This window comes from Erithacus rubecula (assembly GCF_903797595.1).
Source record: "Erithacus rubecula genome assembly, chromosome: 3".
Lineage (NCBI taxonomy): Eukaryota > Metazoa > Chordata > Aves > Passeriformes > Muscicapidae > Erithacus > Erithacus rubecula.
The window spans coordinates 68,354,673-68,377,752 of record NC_136689.1 but is presented as its reverse complement, the minus strand read 5'-3'; the positions used below and the strand labels follow the sequence as shown (position 1 = coordinate 68,377,752).

At 43.7% G+C, this 23,080-nt stretch overlaps 1 protein-coding gene across 4 annotated transcripts in view; it reads left to right on the top strand.

Annotated features, from left to right (window-relative positions):
- The first annotated feature begins 3,005 nt into the window (after positions 1–3,005).
- Positions 3,006–23,080, top strand: part of ZCCHC2 (zinc finger CCHC-type containing 2) — a 42,640-nt gene continuing 22,565 nt past the window's right edge. For 2 of the 4 annotated variants that reach the window (XM_079302740.1, XM_079302738.1), the window contains exons 1-4: positions 3,006–4,259; positions 17,264–17,375; positions 20,686–20,762; positions 22,958–23,029. In XM_079302740.1, coding sequence (XP_079158866.1) covers positions 3,324–4,259; positions 17,264–17,375; positions 20,686–20,762; positions 22,958–23,029 — 1,197 coding nt within the window. In that variant the 5' untranslated portion in view covers positions 3,006–3,323. The remainder of the gene's footprint in view (positions 4,260–17,263; positions 17,376–20,685; positions 20,763–22,957; positions 23,030–23,080) is intronic. The other 2 variants (XM_079302739.1, XM_079302737.1) reach the window with 1 other exon arrangement.

Sequence of the window (23,080 nt, the reverse complement as noted above, 5' to 3'; positions counted from 1 at the left end):
AAGCTGAGTCATTAGGCTCACAGACCTGTCTGTTAGGACATTTATGGATTGGCAATGAAGCCTCTGCACTCAGGAAGCTCCAGGACTTTGGTAAACAGAGGTTATGATGTACAGATGAAAAGAGCAGGCGGGCAAGACTCAGAAAAGTCACTGTTCCTTTTGCTGCAAATCCAGTAGTGGCAACCACAGCTCGCTTGGACATGGCTTCTTGCCCTTTGTCCTGGGTGTCAGACCAGATCCCTGCTGTACTCTAAAGAAAGCCACTTCCCAGAGAAGCGGCTGCTCCTGAATCAGCTGCTCCATCCTGCTGTTCCTCTGCCTGCTCTGTGTTGCATCAGAGTTCATCTGGCTTTCAGCTCAGAGAGATTACACACATACTTTTCCCTCTAAGGCTCTGTATAGCTGCTTACCCTAAGTCAGCATGACTGTGGGCCCAAGTCATTAAGGACCTATGCAAGCTATACACTTTTTAAAAGAAAACCAGGTTAGAAAATCTCCAGGGCACTTGCCCTAGACAAGATAATTTTATAGTAGCTTTTCCCATTGTACTAGCTTGACAGTGTTTGAGCACTTCCCCTCTGTGTCCTCATTCCATTCACAGTCTGGAGTTTCACTTTCATTTCTCTTGGGCACTTAAGTTTCAGTTCTCTTTCAGCACTGCCCTCTCCCTTGCTGACACCTCCCTCAGCTACTGAATTACTTTTAAGCCCACTAGGAATACATTTGTCTTCTTTTTGCTTTCTCATATCTTTCCTTTTTAAAATTTTTCTTCCCTGACTTCACATCTGTCTCATCTGTTTTCCTCAAGTATCATAGTTTAAGCCATTAAGAAGAGGAAATTAAGAAGGGCTGAGTTAATCAGGTTCTTAAGCTTATTTGTGAAACTAAGAATCAGCTTGTGAACTGCCACAAATAGGGATGGACTTCAAGTGTTTTCAGGATGAGGAGAGTATATGTTTAACCACTACCCTTATGAATTTGTGATTTACCTTCCATTTGTGCATTTTTGAATGGACCAGCATATCTTCTCTTTCTGCCATCTGCTTCTGCTCACTCCCACAAAAATAAAGTCCTTTTTCACTCTCCATGCTGTTATCTGTTTGGAACTATCTCTTATTTTATTTGAATCACAGATTGTTAAAGTAAGAAATCCTATTTCTAACATTGTGGCTCTGATCTTGTGAATTCTATTCAGACTAAATATCAAATTATTAAGCAGAAACCTCAAGTCTTATTCCTGTGCTTCTGCAATTCCAGCTTGGCACATCCCCCAAGACAGACACAGTAATTTTTCTTTGGGAAAAAATATAACAATAATATAACAAGAATAGCTGTGATTTTAGAATTACCACTTCATAATGGCAACATAAGAAAATATTCTATTGTAGTATTATGATAGCTGCTTTGACTAATGGCTGCAGGGATCTGGAGTGATTCACAGGTCCAGCCCAGCCATAATCAGCAACCAGAATCAAATATAAGAGGATAAAACAAGTTTATGAGACTTCATGACACTTTTTTTCACCTCCCTAGTCCTGGGACCAGCAAAGAACTGTTGGCAGTCTGGGATGGAAGGGTAAGGTCTGACCACTTCCCACTCCCCTCCTGAAGATTTGGTGAGGACAGTGACAGTGCTCCTGAGATGCCAGTGAATGAGGAGAGATGCGCTGAGTCAGGGTCAGGTCCATTTGTGTCCTAGAAGCAGACTGAGCAGCCACTGGGAACTTTTAAACCCAACATGAGCTACCTTCAGATTAGTAATTTAATTTTTAAAAATAAAATATATATGTTTGCTGTACATACATAAAAATGCAGGAAATGTATAGTCTGCAACCACCTCTCAAGACTGCTTTTTGGCAAGTCTGAGTGATACAAGACTATTATAATCTGCAAGACAGTTTCTTAGTTGATAAAGCTCTCCATCGTAGCACTATCTGCTTCTGGACATAAAGATAAGGGACAGTCAGATTTGGCAGTTTATACTTTGTGGCTGTAAGCAGTTGAAGGATGCTGCTCTGCATAATTGTAATTAAAATTAATTTTATTCTTCACTGTGCTGTTAAACAAGCCACAGGCTTGCCTCTCATTTTAAATACATTTCCTTTATGTAACTGTGAGGGAATCAAAGTTAGGAGCACTGCAACTTTCTGACTACTCAAGAGCACTGCTTAATCTTGTAATTGTAGGCTCTCCATCGTGGAACATAACAGCTGGGAACACAACTGGGGGAATGAGAGCACGGCAAGCCTGCTATTTCCTAACAGGATAACCCTAAGCCATGTTACTGTACTATACCTTTTCTGTAATTTTTCCTATATTTATCTATTGTAAAAAAACAAACTGGATGGAAAGCCACGATACTGTAACAATGGTAATTTTAGAAAATGAGGCATTTTATAATAGAAGAAGTTTCAACTGCATCAGAATTTAGAAAATAAAAATTAGAAAGGCCCGTAGCAGCCATGTTTCCACACTCGGCATTGTTCCAGCACCGTTACGGCACAGCTCCGGGCCCGCTCCCGCCGGCTTTGGCAAACCCACGTGGCTCCGCACACCGGAGCCACCAGCCAGCGCACGGCCTCATCTCAGGGAAGTCTTTTATCCAGGAGACAGGGTGGCTCGCTCGGACGAGTTATTGGCCGGTTCCAATGGGATTCACCAGGGGAGCGCGGGGCCCCCGCCCGTTCCCGAAGCGGGCGCCGGTCCCTGCGCCGCGCGCCGGGCGGGGCGGGCCCGGGGCGGCCGCGCGTGCCCGGGGCGCGCCGCGCGCGCAACCCCGCGCGCACCGCACCGCGCCGCCTCGCGCCCCTCGGCCCCCGGCCGCGGGCGGGCGCGCGCGCTGACGCGGGCGGCGCCCATAGGCGGAGAGGCGCGCGCGCTCCGCCCGTCACCCGTCACCCCCCCCCCCCCACCCCTTCCCCTGCCCCCGGCCCGCCGCTCCCCGCCGGGAGCTCGGGCCTCAGCCGGTCCCGCCACCGAGCCGGGCCAGGCCCCCGAGCGCTGCACCGCCGGCGCCCACCGGCTCTGCGCGGGCGCCGAGCACAGGCGGGGAGAGGGGGAACCGCCGCGGGAGCGCGCCGGGGAGAGGCGGAGACGGGGAACGGCCGCCGCCGCGAGCGAGCCCCGCCCCGCCCGCCCACTGCCCGCTCCCCGCCCGCCGGGACCGTTTCGGCCGCCTTTCGCCCCGCTCCGCGTGCGCGCGCGCCGCTCCCGCGCCGGCCGGGCCGCATGAGCGGCATGAGCGGCTCCGCCTGAGCGCCGCCACCTCCCCGCTGCCGCCGGGTCCCGGCGGGCGCCGCGTCCCTCCCGCGCCGCCGCCGAGGATGCTGAAGATGAAGCTGCCCCTGAAGCAGACGAGCCACAAGGCAGCGGCGGCGGAAGATGCGACGACGGCGGGGTTGAAGGAGCCCGGCGGTGCCCTGGACTGTCACCTCCCGCTGCAGCAGCAGGTGCCCCGGGCCCGCGGGGGCGCCGCGGCGGCGGCGGGGAGGGGGTGTGGGTTGGAGAGGCCGAGCCGGCTGCACGGCCTGGGCCCGGGGCCTGGGCCCGGCCCGCCGCCCCCCCCCGCCTCGCTGGGCGCTCCGGGCGGCGGCGGTCCCGGCTCGGCGGCCGCCCGCACCGACAAGGAGACGGTGTACGAGTGGTTCGGTCTGGTGCTGGGCTCGGCGCAGCGCCTGGAGTTCATGGTGGGGCTGCTGGACCTGTGCAACCCGCTGGAGCTGCGATTCCTGGGCTCCTGCCTGGAGGACCTGGCCCGCAAGGACTACCACTGCCTCCGCGACTCGGAGGCCAAGGCCAACGGGCTCAGCGACCCCGGGCAGCTCGGCGACTTCCGCGACCCCGCCGTGCGCTCCAAGCTCATCGTCTACCTGGCCCTGCTGGGCTCCGAGAACCGCGAGGCCGCCGGCCGCCTGCACCGCCTCCTGCCCCAGGTGGACTCCATCCTGCAGAGCTGTCCGGCGGCGCGGCGGGCCCCGGCCGAGGAGGAGGAAGAGGAGGAGGAGGAGGAGGGGGACGTGGTGGTGGTGATGGACGGCGCCGCGGAGAACGGGCAGGCCGAGCTCCCCGCCGCCCAGGGCCTGGGCTGCGGCGCGCAGGAGGAGCTGCTGCTGCTCTTCACCATGGCCTCGCTGCACCCGGCCTTCTCCTTCCACCAGCGGGTCACCCTGCGGGAGCACCTGGAGCGGCTGCGGAGGGCCCTGTGCGGGGACCAGGAGGAGGAGGAGGAGGAGGAGGGCTTCGGCCGCCACCCGGCCCAGGTAACGCCGCGTCCTGCGCTCTTACTGCTGCGCCATCTCGGCGGGTGGTTTCGTCCTTCTTCCATCGCTCCCTCCCGTTTTCGTAGGAGCGCCTGCTTGCTTTCCCCCAGTCCCACCCATTGGGATGTGGTCCCTTCTACTCTCCCCCTACCACGGCGGTGTCAGCCCCGGCCGCCCCCGCAGCCTCCTGCGGAGCGTCTACTACGAATTTCTTGGTGGGGGGAAGGGCTGGTTTTCCTAGCCTGCCATGCTTTCTGGAACGCTGTTTTTTTTTTTTTTTTTCTGGAACTCTGCCGTGCTGGAGTGCAGGGTGCACAGTACTGAACTGGCTGCCTTGTACGCTGTAGGCCACTGTACAAAGCAGGAGTACAAGCAACAGCTTGACTAAACTTGTAAAAATAATAATAATAATGCTAGATAGAGAACAGATTGCCTAAGAGAGCATTCTCTAGGGGCTTCAAACCAATAGAACACGTTGAAATATTTCTTTTATATGGAGCCTGCTTCCTTGTCCCTTCCCAAAATGAGACACAGGCTTGAACTTGGCAGCAAGAATCAGGGCAGCAGTCGGGTCACCAGCTCTAAGGCTGGTTCTCTGAAACACCAGGTTCAGTCAGATGGCTGACAATGTTGGGGAAAGGGTAGTAATGATTCCACTAAAAAAAATCAAAATGTCACAACTGAATCTTCTGTGCAGATAAAAACTGATTTTTTGGGTGGCTGTCAGGAAACAGCAAAGCTCATCCTGAAAGCAGATGTGCCACTTGTTGCTAGGATGTGAATGTCACCAGTGATGAGGACTTGCAGTGAGTGACAACAAAAGCTTTCTGCTATGCAGTAGCTGTGTTTAAGCAGAGGTTTACCCCCAGTGCCAGGGGGCACTGCTGCCCTCTTGATGAGCATTGACTTCAAAAATTGCAAAAATATTTTTGCAACCAAGCCGTCCTCATGGAGCTCTGCAGTTTTTGGTCTATAGATGGCCTCTCGTGCAAAGGGGAAGGAAGGGCTGGAAGATTGGGTGTTTATAGTACTGTTCCACTGAAGCTATCACGTTTTTATGAGTTGCATGACAGAAAAGGGTACAAGGCAGTAAGGGCTGCGGTTATTTCTGAGTTTGCTTGCAGTGCAATCCATTTCAGCCACTTGTAGAAAACTTCTACGTTGGCTGCCATATGAAAGGAATGGCTGCTTTTTGCTAAGGATGGGGTATTCTCTTGAGGAGTACTCAGAGGAGAAAGGGATCCATTTCTAAGCCTTCAGTTATATTAACTAAATGCTTATATCATTTAAAGGCCAAAATGCAATTGGCATGTCATAAACTAACGGGCAGATTTTCCAGGACTGAAATCACAATGAATTTGGAGCATCGGTCCAAAAAGTGTTTATTTTGGCTCACTGGTCTGCATCAACTCTAGTTCTACCCCAGAATTAATTCTGAAAGTCCATCTTTCCGGGGAAAAGATTGAATTGCAGGAAGTGGTAAGACTGGACACTGTCCCTTCTGGGTTTAAAGTGGTAGCAACCGGAAACATATTTCCTGCCTGGAACTGGCACAGCAGTTGTAGCTGCTCAGGGTGTCCCACCAAATGCAGTTGGGAGAGCAGGCTCCCGTGAACTACTTGAAATGGAATTGAAGTCCGTTTTGTGCAGGGTTCTGGCTTCAGCATAAAAGCAGCTGTCCAAGTTGTGGTAGTTTTGTTAACTCGGGGAACACCGAGAGACCCGAGTCAGCTTGGCTGAACATGCACATCACATACTCAGTAGTCGACACAGCAGTGAAACGGCAACGCTTCCGTAGGCTTTCCTGTCCCTCCCCCCTTTCTTAATGGCTAATTGTAAATACAGCACAGCCTTTCTGGGAAATAATGGCTGACAGCGAACACAGGGATCAGTGCGCTTCTGCTGAGTGTTTTCAGTCATCGTTCAACGGGGACGTTGAACCTGGCAGATAAAACACCGGGGGAGATGGGACCAGTAGCAGGGTTAAAGACTTCCCTGGCTAAATGCTGCCGTAGCATTACACTGAACTTCGTTTAAAATCCTGTCGGGTGTCCACAGGCCTTTTCTTCCCCTTTAATCTCTGGAATTTGAGTGCCTTCGGGGCCCCGCGTCTGTGAACTAGAACTGTTCATTAAGACCTCTCTGAAATTTTATTCGGCTGGGCTCGTGTCGGAAGGGCTGGGCTCCATCTCCGGGAATAACCCGCTCCAAGCCGGGCAGCCCAAGCAGCTCCTCTCGGGAGCGGCCGCACGGAAAGCGCTCGGGCAGGCGGTGTCCGGGAGGGGGACGGGGACTTTCTCCTCCCCGGTCAGACGGGCACAGCCGGGCGCGGCGAGGGCGGCACAGGCGGGAGGGGGAGCGGGGGCGGGAGCACCGTCATGGCCGGGGAAAGGGGGTGACCCCTGTCTTTGTTAGCGGGGAGGACGGGCGGGTCACGGATCACCCGCGCCCGTGAGGACAGAGCCCCGCAGTCCCTCCGCGCGGGCTGATGGTGGCCGCCGCTTCCCGCCCCGTCCAACATGGCGGCGCTGGCTCCCGGTCACGTGGCGGCGGGGCGGCGCCGCCGTTGCATAACGGGGCGGGCGGGCACCAGGGGCGCTCAGCAGCTCTGAGCGCACGGGCTGCGGCTCGGCTCTGCTGCTCCCGGCTTCCGAGCCGGAGGAAGGTGGCCACTGAGCTGCTGTTGTTCACGTGGGCCCTGAAACACCCGTGTATTCCTACGGCTGGCAGCGGCGACGGGAGGGAGTTCACAGCTGGAGCAGAGTCTGGTGGTTTGTCTCCGTTCCTTAGGGCGCAATGGACTGTGCTGCTGCACGTGGCGAGTCGAACAAAATGGCTCGGTTTGAGGTTTCAAGGAGATGTAACACCTAGCTTTGGTGAACACCAAGGCTTGAGAGGCTCACCTGCAAAGAATTTGTGGGTGATTTACTAAAACATAAAGCAATTTGCTGTTTCCCGTTATTTGGGTTATGTTTTCTAGTTAGGGGCCGCGTTGTCTGATAAAATTGAGCTCACAATAAAGTTGCTTTATAACAACGGATTAATAAGATTGTTGCTACTTTCCGTTTCTTATTTCAATTATTTGGAAAATGTAACGTCTCTTAGTGATACATTTTAACAAATTCAGCTCAAAATGGTGGAATTTAAAAGTCGTGGGAGGTAGGGCTGTTTGGAGTGGGACGAGCAGACCCAGGATTGCTTTACAGTTGACAAATTTTGTGTCTTTATGAAGTGCTCTGAATTAAGGTTTGGGAGATTTTATACTTAAAGTAGAAACACTTGATGCTATTTTCAAATTCGTAATTTAAAGTGTGGTTTATAACATCTTTTGGAAAAAAGTCATTGGTGCATTAAGCTGCAGAATATCTACTTTGAATCTAAAGTGGAAGTACAAGATAATCAGCAGCGCTCACTGCTGAATAAAAGAAGTGTTAATGTGAAGAGATTCTGTTGATACCACTATATTGGTTTAAGTAACAGAACACATAGCTTAACTCTTGCGTTGATTATTTTTGTTTAATAAATGCATCATAATCAAAGACGTTTGATGTTATTGTTTATCTTTTTCCATCCCATTGGATGTCTGGGATCAAAATGCTGAAATGCTGAAGGAGCTCTGAATATCAACGAACATAAATGTGGCTTGCATTAGGCACTGGAACATTTAATCAGGCATAGTTGACAGGAATAGAACCAAGGTTCTGTTGAAATAAGCAATCTCCTGGAGATAATGGTTTGTTGAATAGTATTATAATTAGCTGGCTGGAGGAGTCTTCACAGAAAAAAGTCTACTTACAAACAAAGGGGATGTTCCTATTTACAGAGTATTTTTCTTAGTTCACTTCTATTTATAGGATATTTTGTGTGCAGATCAGAAGAGTGCTTTTATAATTGATCTTCAGTCATTTGCAGCAGAATAAGGTACTAGAATTTAATTTTAAAATCTACGAGCTCTGTCTGCACTGCACTGTTTTTAGTGTCATAGAGTTGAGTACAGGGAAAAGCATATCTTCAGAGTCTTGTTTAAATAAGAGAAATAAAGATAAAAAATGTCATTTTATTCTTGGCAAAGGTCTTTTAAATGGTGGTGCACTTCAGGGAAATACGAATGTTTTACAAGTTTTGCATACTGAGATGGAAAGTATTCCATCTGCCTCAGAGAACCTAACAGCCTTGCCTCTGAATTGGAATTTCTCTGTCTCCAAACAGGAGTTAAGAATTTCCAGAAACATTACTGGAAGTCTTCTGGAAAGGAAGTCATAGATAAAAGACAATGCCTGAAATGTACGAGTTCTATCTAAATGTGCATGCTGATGCTCCAGGAAATTGCAGAGTAAAAGCTTTCACTGCTTTGAGCTGTTCCAGCTGTTTAATTCTAAATATGAGGTGTTAGTACAAGTTTGTAGCCTTTCCCAGTCCCATTTTACCAGAGTTAATCAGCCTCTCGCTGTTATCCCTGGCAGTTTGTTCTCCAGCATAGTAAATGAGTATGAGGGTGTTGAAAATATACCCCTGGCTTCCTAATGCCTGTGCTTAGATTCCTGGTGGTCCAGTTTTCCGGGTTGCCCAATGCTGACTTATTTATAGGTAGCAGAATCTCACTGGGCTTGGAGTGCAGAGGCACTTTTGGCTTTTTCTAAAGAGCTGCAGAAAAGGTTGCAGACAGCAGCAGTAAGATGGTTGTGTCTCTGAAACCTCATCAGAAGTCTGTAGGATTCTGCCTGCTTAAATCTGTCACCTTGTTTGCTTGCCATTATCAATCTATAGCCATGGCTGTCCTAGAAAACACTACAACTGATTCTTCATTACCGTAACTAAAACAAAATACCTACTTTTTCTTCAAGAGTTGGTGAATTGCTGTAGTATCCTCCAAATCTAAAGGTTTATACTCCTGGAGACCAAAACTGGCTAGAAACTGCATTACTTTGTGAGCTTCTTGCCTTTCCTCAGCCTCTTAATCTTGTCTTTTTTGGGAGAATAAAGTAAAAATACTTTGAATAACTAAAGAAAATTTAGTGTCTTGGGAAGTGTCTTAGGAGGAAGATAACCAGAAGACAGATATTTTCTGTTATTTGGAGATACTGTACATAAAAGAATACGTGCTGGAGTTCAACGATTGGACAAAATGGCTTATTGCCCTCTGATGGTAATTAAACATATTAATGAAGGCATCATAGTCCCTTCTCAGTACTGACTGTACTTCAGTGAGCTACTCTTCAGGTGCAAGTGTTTTTTAGATCTTCCAGTCTCTTTAGACTGTTATGAGAATAATTCTTTGTATTAGTGTGAGCTGCTACATTAATTTTTATTCACTCAGCTGGCGATAGCATGAGTACTGAAGTTGCACAGTTGTTGGATAACAACCAGCTGGGGATACAGTAACACCTGAACTGGTGCTTGGGCTGGCTATAGCTTCAAGTTCTCTACTTTGTCGTGGTCTAGCTAGGTTGGACTGAAACTGTGGTTTAGGTCCTGTTAGAAGCTCAGGTGGAGGTGAGACTTAGAACATGCTGTGCATTGTTTCCTCAGCACTGTAAATCATAGGTGTAGCTGCCATGTCTTGTACTTCAAGTGTAATTGCCACAGGCTGAATTTGTTCATGTGACGAAAGAGGTTTGGTATGCCCTTTGTCTCAAAATTATTATGATTTGATAGTGCTATAAGTTAGTCGGTATGTGATTGCTGAAACTGTCACATGGTGTCATTTTCCTCCTGGAATCAGCTGATGTTTTGTCAGGTTTCTGTCTCCATCACAGTGTTTTGTTTTTGCCTCTTATGGGTGAGCTCTTAATATAGTTTCACCGAACAAATGTGCTTTGAAGTACTTTTAGGCACCTGTGCATACTCTCAATGCAGTCCAGCTTACAAGATATGAGTTAATAGGACAGTTGCACATAATCCATTTGAACCATATGTTCAGCCAGTCAGGTTTTTATTGCATATATTATGGGATTTTATGTCTGGTCAAATAATCATGATGAGAATGAGGTCAGCTGTGACCTCTGCAGCTCACCTTGCTTAAGCAGGGCCACCTACAACTTGTTCCCTAGGACCATGTCCAGATGACTTTTGAGGGTCTTTGAGGTTATAGACTCCACAGCCTCTCTGGAAATTTGTGCTCTGTCACCCTGACAATGAAAAAGTGTTTCCAGATGTCCAGAGAATCTCCTGTATTTCAGTTTCTGCCTGTTGCTTTTGTCACTGGTCACTGCTAAAAAGAGCCTGGCTCTATCTTCTTTACACCCTCTCTTCAGACGTGTATACACACACACGCATTTTTATTTGTGTAGGTCTTTTTCTGCAAAGCTACTCTATAGTCTGTTAGGTCCCAGAGTGTGTGGTACATGTAGTTATTCCTGCTCAGGTGTAGGATTTTGCACTTTCCCATGGTGAACTTCCTGAGATTCCTGTCAGCCCATTTCTCCAGCTGTGGTTTTATGTAGAATAAGCATTATTGTTCTGGAGGCTGATTCTGCATGTTAAAATGTAAGTTAACATGGAAATATCTAAGCTGTTAATTGGTTTGGCCAAAAGAGAGATAATTTGGTGGGTCTTTGTGGTCCTTGATGTTGAGGCTGATTCTGCTCTAATCTTGTAGAACAAAACCAGCTTCCCTGCATCTTAGAACAATTGGATGGTGCCTTTTCATAGTTCAAAGGTTGAAGATTGGAGCATGGCTTAGTAGCAGTGTTTATTGGGCATTTGTCTGCAGTCTTGATTTTGCATTTGCCTAGCAGCTTGTCTGAGACAGTACTGCCTTTTTTTTTTTTTTTTTTTTTTTGGTTATTGGACAATCTCTTGTATCAAGAGTGGTCACCATTAAACAGGTTTTGAAGCATTGCTGCTCTATATGATTGCATTGGTGAATATTAAATGCGTATACTGAATTTCCATTTTAAAATGGCCAGAATGTTCTACCCCTGTATCCAAGCCACACCCCACAGCGGTGGGGTGCAGATACAGTTGCTCAGAGTGTTGAGTAAGGCTTATCTGTGCTGCTGTTGTCAGGAGAAGGCTCAGCAGCACGCAACAGGCAGTTTGACCCTGTCACTATTGCTTCTGGAGAGGTGACATTGAACCTTTATGCTACCATAGCTATGTAGCGATACATCTGCGTGTCACAGCTGTGTAGCAATGACGGTAGGAGCTTGCAAGGTTTGTTGTAAGCAAATCATGGCTTTGGTCTTGTAATTGGCACCACATCTGTTAATGATTATTCTGACATCACTCAATTTTCTTGAAGGTGCAGATGCTGTAGTTGCTAACTCACAATCATGAGTTAGACCTTGATTTTTTTCCACAATGCCTTCTTTCATCTGGCTTTGCTTGTCAGCTCCCACTTGCAGATGAATGAATGAGCTGCGCCAGTTTACATCTGCACAGCCTGCAAGGCTGAGTAGTGCTGTCCCTCATAGCACATTACTATAGTCTTGCAGAAAAATAATATTTCATATTTGGGCATGTAGAACTTATTAAGCTGTCCAGCTGCTGCAAGTGTGCTTCCCTTGTTAGTGCTCATCAGAGCTGATGAATGAATAGTTCTTTTATGAAAGTGCAATGCAAGCATCAGAAGACTTATGAGCATCAATCGCTTGCTCATGGTGGTTAGTAGGCTATCCAATAACAGATTTCACTACGTATTGCCAAGGCCATGCCCGCATAGCATGGTTTGATCAGTCATCTGCATTGATAGAAGGCAGAGTTTGCACATCTGTTATGTGTTGGCTGGCTGAGATCTGCTCAGCTCACGTGCACTAGACAGAGCAACATCCTTCTCAGCAGGATGGCTTGCCACTTCAGGTATTTGGTGCTCATGTTACAGACAAGCACCCCTGGACCTTGGGACACAAACACTCCTGGACTCCTCTTCAAGAGGCTGATCGGTAGAGTATCATGGAATAGGCCCCAGAGGGAAGAGGGGCCCCAGAAAACTGATTGATAGTACAGAATCTTCTCCTCCAAGCTCATTAGTGATGCATGCCAACAAGGAGGAAGTCAGGCAAAAATACTAGGAGGCCTGTGTGGATAAGTAAGTTGTTTCTGGACAAACTCAAACATGAAAAGGAAGCCTACGAAGGGTGGGAGGCAGTGATAGATACCCTGTGAGGAATAGGGACAAGCTGTTTGAGCAGCCGGGTCAGGAAAGCTAAAGCCATGATGGAACTAAGCCAGGAATGTCAATGGCAACAACAAAATCTTCTGTAGGTACATTGGTGGTAAAAGGAAGACTTGAGAAATTGTGAATTGTGAGCCCTCTTCTAAAGCAAATGGCATATTTGGTCACTTGGGATATGGAGAAGGCTGAGGCTCCCAATAACTTTTTTTGCCTCGGTCTTCACCAAGTGCTTCAGCCCACACCATTGAAGTCACAGCATCAAAGGCAGAATCTGGGAGAATGAGGAGCCACCAGCTGCAGGAGAATATGAACAAAACCATCTAAGGAATGTGAAGGTGCTCAAGGCAATGGGACCTGATGAGATGCATCTGTGAGTCCTAGGGGAACTTACAGTTGAAGTCTCAGCCTCTATCCATCATATTTCAGAAGTCATGGCAGTCTAGTGAAGTTAATACTGACTGGAAAAGGGGAAACATAAGCCCTCTTTTAAAAAAGAGAAATAAAGAAGGCCCAGGGAACTAATCTCACCTTTGCCTGGCAAGATCATAAAACAGATCTTCCTGGAAACCATGCTAAAGCACGTGGAAAATAAGGAGGCATTTGGTGGCAAACATGGCTTTGCTGAGAGCAGATCGTGCCTGAAAAATCTGGTGGCCTTTTACACTGGAGTGGTAGCGTTGCTTGATAAGGGAGGAGGTGTCATCTCCCTGGACTTGTGCAAAGCATTTGACCCTGTCCCACATGATGGCCCTAAACTGGAGAGACATGAATTTGACCGATGGACCACTGGGTGGATAAGGAAATTGGCTGGATGGTTGTACTCAAGAAGGTGTTTTCAAGGGCTCCCTGGCCCAAGCAGAGGCCTGTGACAACCACAGTTCCTTGGGTTGGTCCTGGGACCATGCTGTTCAATGTCTTTGTCAGTGACATGGACAGAGGGATCAAGGGCCCCCTCAGCAAGTTTGCCAATGACAGCAAGCTGTGTTTTGCAGTTGTCACACTGGAGGGAAGGATCCACAGGGACCTTGACAGGCTTGAGAGGAATTTCAGTGAACCTCATAAAGCTGAACTAGGCCAAGTACAAGATCCTGTTAGTGGCTTGGGACGATCCCAAGCACAAATACAGGCTTGGCAGAGAATAGATTGAGAGCAGCTCTGAGGAGAAGATCTCAAAAGTGTGGTTTGATAAGAATCTCAATGTGACCTGGCAGTGTGTACTTGTAGGCTAGAAATCTAACCACATCCTAGATATTAGGAAGAAATTCTTTACTGTGAGGGAGATGAGGCACTGGAACAGATTGCCTGGAGAAATTGTGTATGCCTCATCCCAGGAGGTGTTCAAAACCAGGCTGGATGGGGCACTGAGCACCTGTGTCTAGTGGAGGGTGTGTCCCTGCCCATGGCAGAGAGGTTGGAACTAGGTGACCTTTAAGGTTGCTTCCAATCCAAAACATTCTATGGTTGTATGATACAGTCCTGGGAAACATGTCAAGTGATAAGGTTTTTTTAACATAGTACTGCTTTCAACCGTATGAGGACAGATCTGGTCTAGGTTGTAAGAGTGAATAATTTTAGGGTGCTCTCTTAGCTACTTTCACTTTGAAGAAGAAATGTAGTTAATCCTCCAGCCCATCAGGAAGATCTGTGTGATTATCAAATACATTATCTGGTAGCTGATTTGGGGCCACCCACATTTCCTGCTTCACTATATTTTAATCATTAGCAGCAGTACTGTGAGCTGCTGTGAAGTCTCACAGTGACAAAGGTTTATGCGAGAGTTAACCTCACACTTGTGTGTGTTGTGTGAATGTAGAATATGTTATATTCATTGACAGGGAAGGATGAGCACAGCTAGTTCTGTACAGCATGACCTTCCTCAGCAGTGTACCAGGTTTTAAAGTACTTGTGTTCCTGGTGTGACTGGCACCAGGAAGCAGCACATGATGCCACTCTTAATATTCTTTGGCCCTTCAGACTGCCTAGACTTTGCAGTCACTTACACCCTAGAGTTGTCTGCTTTGACAGTGACACCTGTATTTCATTTACTTGTGAGTTTGATGTAGAACTGTCACGGCAGGTAACACCAAAAGTGAGGAGTTGTAATGCAACTTAAGACAAGATCTGGAGTTTTGCAGGCTATAAGGTAAAGCTGTGACTGCTCTGGATTTCCCACTGTCTACCCCCTGTGTTGCACTAGCTATTGTGAAAGCCAGCAGTCACAGAATACATGCAGTGCTTATTACTGGTTAACTCTGAAGGTGAAGAATTTGTCAAGTAAATAAATTATGAATTTATTATAGCTATAATTATTTTAAAATCATTGATATAATTCATTAAATAAGGTTTGAAATGTAGTATTTTGCAGTTTAAAGGGGGTCTTCAAATGCGGTTGTAGTTTGCCTGTTACAGACTGCTGCCATGGATAACAAAATAACCATTCTAGAATAGTTCATTGCAAAAGTATTTGAATGCTGTTACAAAGATGATGCATATGCTGTGCAAAAAGCAATTTTCTAGTATTAAAAGGTGTAGCAGCAGTATTTAATGCTTCTTTGGCGTGAGCTGAACAGAATACTTTTTTGAAGTAAATCCTATTTCTATACATCTTCTAAAAACTCCTCACAGTTTATTTGACTTTTTAACTAGCAACTATTTTTTAGAATAGACTGTAATTTGTTTTCCATTAATCAAAACAAATATCCTGAATTTGAATGCAAAAGGTCTGACTTCAAAATTGATTGGTTTTAGATCAGGAGTTAACACTTAATCAAACCAAAGTACTTCCACTTTTTCTGTCCACAATTGTTATGAAATGTCTGCTGAAACAGTATGAGTGGGTTTTTAAGACTTCTGGAAGTGGTTTGCTTCAGAGCATGCTTGTGTGTTGGCTTTCTTGGGTTTTTTTTTAGTAAACTAAATTTGAAAATGTGCTAAAGCTGTTAAAAATTGCAGTCTCATTGACATACAGATGTTTTCCTTTCTTATTCCATATCTGACATTGCACTCATAATTTATTAGATGTTCACTGAGATTGTTTACTGGGTGACTGGGAACTGGTGTGAGTTTTATCATGAAGAAACAAAGCAGATTTTATATTTAAATCTGATGGCTTTGAAACTTGAAATTACCAGCATTCAGCTCAGAGCTCAAAGCACACACGGGTTTGATGAAACTGCCGAAATGAATGTCCTGCAGTGCAGTCTAAAGGCACTTGCTAACTGTGCTGCTATGGGTGTCACTGATCAAAGTTAGGTTACAGCATGCCCAGGGCAGCCTTGAGGGCTGGACGCTTCCTGGGTCTGCACGTGTTGGATATACTGTTAGGAGATGCCACAGCTTGTACCCGTGCTGTAGATGAAGTAAAGCTGGTTTAGAAAGATGAAACCAGCTTTAGCTGATATCTGCCACATCTGAAGAAGTTTGTTGAAGAATTGACAGGGGATTCAGATGTTTTTTGCTGCCTCTCTGCTTCCTCATTCTGGTCTTTTTGTTGTGACAGTCTCGGGGTCCTCTTCAACAAATATAGTAACTAATCTTGGCTGATGATTTGTCTGATTGCATTGCACAAGTCCTTAAAAACCCACATATTCTGGCACTTATTATTATGCTCCCTGCATTTAAAAAATAAAGAGTGCTCTCTGGACATTTATATTTTTTCTCTACCCATCTTTTATGAGGTCTTTCAGTGTTCTTCATTCTGAATGAAAAAAATCTAGTTTTCATGCTTACCAGTTTATGTATGTTTCTAATGCGTTCAGTTTTCCCAAACTGACTATTTAATCAACTCATATTTTATTACTTGTTACAAATAAACAAAGGTGCTTTACTGAACTTGCTAGTAACTTGTTATATTTCTAGTTCTTTGTGGACATACGTTTCTAAGGCAATGTGTTGTTGCCTTGAACACGGAATTAAGTAGCTGTATTTAATGTCACTGGATATTTAAAATACTTGTGAGTTTTATCTTAGTTGGTCAGTTCGTTTGTTTGTTGGCTTTTGTTTAAGCGAGACCTGGTCATTGAAGAATGTGTAAATTGATACATTAATGTTCCATCTGAATTTGGAAAAAATTACATAGGCTCTTGTTACCCTAAGGAAACCACTTATGGTCCATGCTCTTCTAATACTTTTTTCTTAGTTCTCGCTGTTAGCCTAGATTGTTCTTTCTTCTCTCACTTATCTGTCCATGTCGTTTATCTCCTATGATTTCTTATTGTGTCCCTTCTTGGGCCCTGCATTAAACCCGTAATACGTTTGGTATTTAATTTGAAGTCTGCATGTAAATGTGGGGGGAGATAAGCTCTCTGTCTGCCCTTTTCTCTATGCAAGTGAGGATGTTGGTGGCAACTTCTTGTGTTCTGAATGTTTAGTTGGTAAGTGATGCATGGATTTAGTTGGTTAGAGATGCATGGACCACATGTCCTCATAGGCTGTCAAAGCAGTTACTCACGATTCCCTATATAGAAGAGGTGGCAGGCTGAAGGTACAGAGCATGAATATAATTGAGGATAATATGTTTAGAATGTAGTGAGTAGATGACTTGACACGTTGGTACTAAGAGAGTTCAAAATAATAGTAAATTATCATGAAGTTCTGAACTTAATGGTCTTGAATTGTCCAGCTTGAGAGACACTTCCCTACCCTATTCTGTTTTGAAAATAAGGTCAGTGAAACATGGGAGGTTATAGGTGACATTTGATAAACACATAAAGTAAGAACTGAAATGGCCACTGATCACCTTTTTGTCACTGTTGAGACCTTCAGGTTTTTGGCTTGTGGAATAACAGATAAAGGGTTTGTGGGTTTTTTGTAATATCTGCTGTTTAGAGCAAGTTTTGGTAACAGACCTTCTACTAAGGCATTTCATTTTTTGTCTTTCTCAATTTAGAATGACTTTTCCCATGGTGACTGCATGTCAAGTAATGAGACCAGTTTGCTAGAACGAGCCACAGCACCTCGTGATGGACTCCCGATGGCTTCCCATAGACCTCAGCGAGAAGGTATGTTATCTAAGCTTCCTTTTGAGGAAGACTTTAAGGGTTTCCTTGAACATTAAACCCTGCTTGGAGTTGTAGATGTCTTGTATCTCTCTTGCTGTTCATTTGAACAAGAAGCTGCAGTGATTGGTAAGTCAAATAGCTTCTCTGCAGCCTACTTGGTCTTTTCTTTATTATAACAAGTTGTCATTTGTGTTAGCTGCTAACTACTAGTGAATGCATGCATGAAAATTAGCTGCAAATGGGATTCCCACTGAGAAAAGGGGTAGGATTTGGAAAAAAAACAAGAACACTTAGTGCAATTGTATTAACAGTATTCAGATTTTATAAGCAAAACTAAACACAAAAATATTGAGAAGCAGTCGATAGATTTTGCTGCTTGATTCAGTGGTATTTGATAAAATTTTAAAAGACCCCACATATTAGCAGATTTTATAGAAATGGCAGTTTGGGGAAGTGAGAGGCTTCATAGAAGTCAGTGTTTTGGCTCTGTTGGGGAGAATAAGAACAAGACTTCTGAGCATAAACAAAATTCTGATATGCAATTGCCAACACAATTTCTTCTCTTTGAAGAAACGAGCATTATTGAAAGCAGATTTATTCTCACCCTTTATTCTTCAAGAGGATTAGCTAGTCACTTGTCTACTCAAAATTAGTGAACAGATATCTGCAGATAGCAAGGAGCCAACAATGTGGAAAAATGGTGGCTATTCATTTTGTCCTCATAAATGCCCTTTGTCTCTAGTGTGGAGATTTAACTGCACTTTGAAGGCAGGCAATTTTAGAGTTTTTGATTCCTTGGAAAAAAAAAATCAAAACCCCAGAGAAAGATTATGGCAGATTACAGACAATAAACCTGTTTCAAATCCTTTTATGGAGTTCAAAGTGTTCGTATTCATGAATTTTAGAAACCTAAAAGGGAGAATCTCTTTAGTAACACTCTCAAATTAAGTAATAGAAGCATAGAAAGGTTGAATTATTTAATCTAGCAAAGAGCTTAAATATTTTTCTGCATTTTATTGTCACAGTGAGAAACACAGTGAATGATCAGAATAACCTTGTGATATTTGCTGCACAGTTACATGGGACGGACTCTCTGCTACAGAAATCTCCTTACTGCGTTAGAAATACCAATGATAGTAAAACTTGGGTTTTATTCTCAGCTGTGATGAATATGAATTTTTAAAATCTTGATTTAGAATGTAAGCAGTATCATGTATACATGTTTGGCTTAATCATCCTGGATGCATATGCTCTGTCCAGAATAGATGCAGAGATGAAACATGCCTCATTGGCTTGTGCATTCAAACTTTTCTTCCGGTCTCGCCGTTTAGAATATTTTAAATGTCATAGAGACAGAATTGTAAAGGAGTCTGTTGCAACTGTAGAACTAAAACTGTGCAGCAAGAACAGTGTAATTACCTGTTGTATCATGTATTACAATGAAGCATGCATCAGAAAGAAGTTAAGGAAATTGAAGGTACTCCATTGTAAAATAATTTGGTTTTTATACCTGAAGACAAATTTTTAGCATTGAGAACACTCAATAGCTTAAAATAAGCACAATCTCATTAGGGGAAAAAAAACTTGTCTGTGAATGTTAATGGTCTTAGTTTCCTAATTGTGTATGCTAAATATATGCATGTAGTGGAATGCAATTTAAACTACTGTTCTCAGTTCCAGTCATGGGAATCAACTTTTAAATTAACTAATGAATATCCATTCCAGTATCAATTTGAATGTTAACCATTAAGAAATTTTACTGCACCAAAACTTTTGTTGTGCCATGGTCCTTCTTCTAACAGCACTTTAATCTATACCAGACAGGTAAAAATTAAGGCCACTAAACATTTGTCTTTTCATAAAATATTGCTATTGTCTTTCATCCTTAGCTCATCTCAGATTTCTTTCCTTTGTAGTAATAAATCTTCATTAACTGGTAAAGACGAAGTGCTTGTCTAACTTCCTAATGCCCAGCTAGAGGATTACAACCAGTGTACACCAGCACATTCTGTATTTGTCTCTCTACTAAGGATATTGAAAGCTGTAGCACTATCACCAGGCCTATTTGCTGGCTTATTGTTCCTTAATGGAAATTGCCAGTACTTAATTCTCTTAGAAATGGCATGTTTGATGGGGATGAATTGTAATGTAACAAAATTAATTTTAAAACATTTACCTTATATTCAATGGTAATTAGCTAATATCCATTAATAAGTTCTGTAACATACAATAGCAGGAGATTTATTTTTTTTTAGAAAAAAATTACTGTTATGAGTGGTTCCCAATATATCCCATATAAATGTGCAGTTAAAAATTGAAAGGAAAACATTAACTGTTAACACCACCCACCGCCTTCCAAATAAAGAAAAAATTTCTAAAGCATTGAAAGATAGCATTGATGGTGTAGGGTGGGTCGAGTTTCTTTTAAACTTTTTTTTTTTTTTTTTTTGACATGCAAAGATGTGTTCTGGTTTGTTCTGGAATAAAACTCTATTGACTTCTTAGGCCATCATAGTCGCAAAAGTGAAAATCCCATCTTGGCTATGTAAGGGTTTTTATAATGGAGTATTACCTGAACAATGCTGTGTTCCCTCAAGAAAATCTCCAGTTCCTGAAAGCCATATGGTGCTGCTGTTTGCCAGGTCACAGCCAGAACCCTCCTATTGCTGCATACTGTAGACTGTGGGGAAGAAATGTTAAAGTAGCAAGTACTACAGTGACTTTCTTCCTTCTCAGTTCAGTTCAATGACACTCTTTACACTACAATTGTAGTAGCTTTCTGCTGCTTCTGATTGTTTTCTGTTTGCTGACACTCATTTCTGTCTCCTTCAGGCCTTTCCTAGCTAATTTTTTTCACTTAAGTACCCTTCAGAAATGTGTTTTTTTGGCCTTAGTTTGCCCTCACTTACTATTTGATGTTTCTGACGCGTTGGTGCAGAAGGCACTGTCTGGTATTTATCAGCACTTGTTACTTCTTGGAGTAAAGATACTATTTGACTTACTTTTATTGCCTTTTCACTAATAGTGGTTATATTGTTGTAGTTATGTGACATTTGGTCTAAATAAGCCCTTGGGTAATGCACAGATTGCCATGATGTGCACTGAGGAGGTTGCCATTTGGCCAGAGAAGTACTTGGAGATAGCAAGGTTCTGTTTCTGGCAGTTTGTTGTAATAAAACAGCTCCTAAGGAAGAGTTGTTCTGTGTGCATCAGGATTTAGCCTACAGGCATGCTCAGAGAGCCTGGGAAAGTAGGGAATGGTTTGCAAACTGTCAGTTTTGGAGTGCACAATAAGGTGTTTTTCTTTCAGCTGTACACATTGAGAAGATAACCCTGAAAGACGTATCAAGAAAAAGGGCTGACAAACATTTGGAGTACACATTCAAAGTAAGCAAATAACCTCCAGAATGTTCAAGTTATTGTCTATGTACTGCAGATATATACAGCTTGTTTCAAAAACCTGCACAGGAGGCAATTTTGAGATTCTTTAGATTATCCTGTAATTCTTTTGAATTATACATGCAAATCAGGTGCTTCATGTAATTGTGGGGATAAAGTGTGAGGGCATAAGGTGGGAAGGTGTAAAACATCGGCCATAGCTGGGTGTGTGACATCACTTCAGGAAAATTGGTTTTGCTAATTCATAAGAATTCTGAAACCGGTCAGTTGTTTGCTCAAGTGGCACAGGAGCACAGTTGTGTCAGCAGCTGTAGATTGCTTGGAGTCATGATTGTCTTGGATCTTGTTTCTCAGTGTTTACCATGTGAGAGTGGATCCTGTGCTTTTTGAGAAAACTGGAGGTGGTTCCTTGTAAAAACAGCTACAGTTCCTTTGTTTTGGATTTTGTATCTTAAGGCAAAACCAAACAAGCTGGAAAATGGCCACAAACTAGAAGGCTTACTTAGTATAGTCTTCATCTCTTGTAGTAGCTAAAGGCAGCATGTATTAAATAATAGTTGCTAAGGCTGCTGATGGTGATGTTCTAATTGAATCAAAGTAGTAGTTTTCTTAGCAAGGGCTGACTAACACTATGAGTCATTGTGCCAATAGATATGAATCTGGTAGTATACCAATTTGAAGATAAATGTTCCCCTTTTTCACCCAAAAAAGAGTGGTTTCATCAAAGCGTTCTAACTTGTTGTTTGACATGGATTACAGGTGGTCTTGGAAGAAGCAAACTTTAAAAAAGCTATTTTGAGCTTAAAGTTGATGTGTTGATCCCAGAGTTTGGTATTGTATTCTTTGATGTTGTTTTCTCTAAATGGATGGACTCCTCTCTTTTTGAGGACAGTAATGTGTGGAATGTAGCCTTCAAAGTCTTTAAGGTTAACCTGGCCAAATATTTCAACCACATCATAGATTTTTTTTTTTCCAAATAGTCTGTGAAGTGAGTACAAAGTAAAATGCAGTAGGAGATGTGAAAAGTTTGTACAGAATGCCTATATGCATTATCAATATTTAAAGTCAGAAAACTCTTCTGAAGATTCAGCATGTAGGCAGATTTGACAGTGCTTTTGAATTTCTTTGTTAAAGGGGAATACAGAGATATTCTGGCAAGTACTTCAGTAATCTTGAAACTCCACCTCAGTTCTTTTAGGAAAGAGTTTCCTTTCCTTATCTGTGCAGGTATATACTGTGCTCTTCACTGTAGATAATTTTGTGTTTGCCCAGACACTGCTTTATTAAGGTTGTAACAGCAATTGTAGTCATGGCTTCCCAGCTGAAGGCACCAAGGATAGTTGGCATTTCTCCACTGAAGGCAGTTGGTGGTGGACATTACTCTATCAACTTTTGAGAGTAAATGAATGTTTATAATTGTCGTGTCCACTCCCATTACCCTGAATTTTCCCATGTAACTAATTGGAACCTTTGGCCAAGAAATAGGCTTAAAGCTGGGCAGCACTCATCTAACCAAACTTACTTATTTTTTACCCAAAACATGCATGTGAAAGTGCTGGTTTACTACTTGCATGTTGTGTCAGAACAATAAGCTACTGAAATTTTATGCAGGCATATGCTAAAATGTTGTCTGATTCTTGAATTCCTTCTTTAGTAACTTGCAGTACTTTTTATGATTTGTAGCCTAAAACAGCTTCTATGTGACTGTATAAGATTTGAGTCTTGAGGCAGATCAAATTATTTTATAGGCAATATAAACAAATTTTTTTGTTTCATTTTGACTCCTGGTAATGATAATGAGAGCTCAATCCAATATATCTGACCTACAGTCCTTTTCTCTGGGACCTGCTTTTTGTGGTTAATTATTTCTGTTTGCTACAAATCCCATAATTACAGATCCTCTGCCTGGATTTTTTCTGAGTCAGTATATCTTCAGGGACTTCATTTCCCTGAATGTCTCCATGCTCCCTTTAGCCACAAATAACATGAAGGTGATCCTAAAATACATACTCAAAATTAGTATGTCTTTGGAAAAATACAGCCTTATCCCTGTTTTGCCTGATGTTTTCTTAATTGCAAGTGTTAACTCTGAGATTACCAAATTAATGGAATTGTTCTGGCAAGCTAATTGCTATGAAATTTGGAAGAAGAAAAAATCCTCATTCTTTTTTCCTTCTTTCTAGGTAACCTGGTCTGATTTTTCAGTAACATGTGTAACAAAAACACATCAGGAGCTTCAGGAATTCCTGCTAAAAGTATGTATTGAGATATGAAAGTAGTGTTTACACTTCAGGTTTATAACTTCA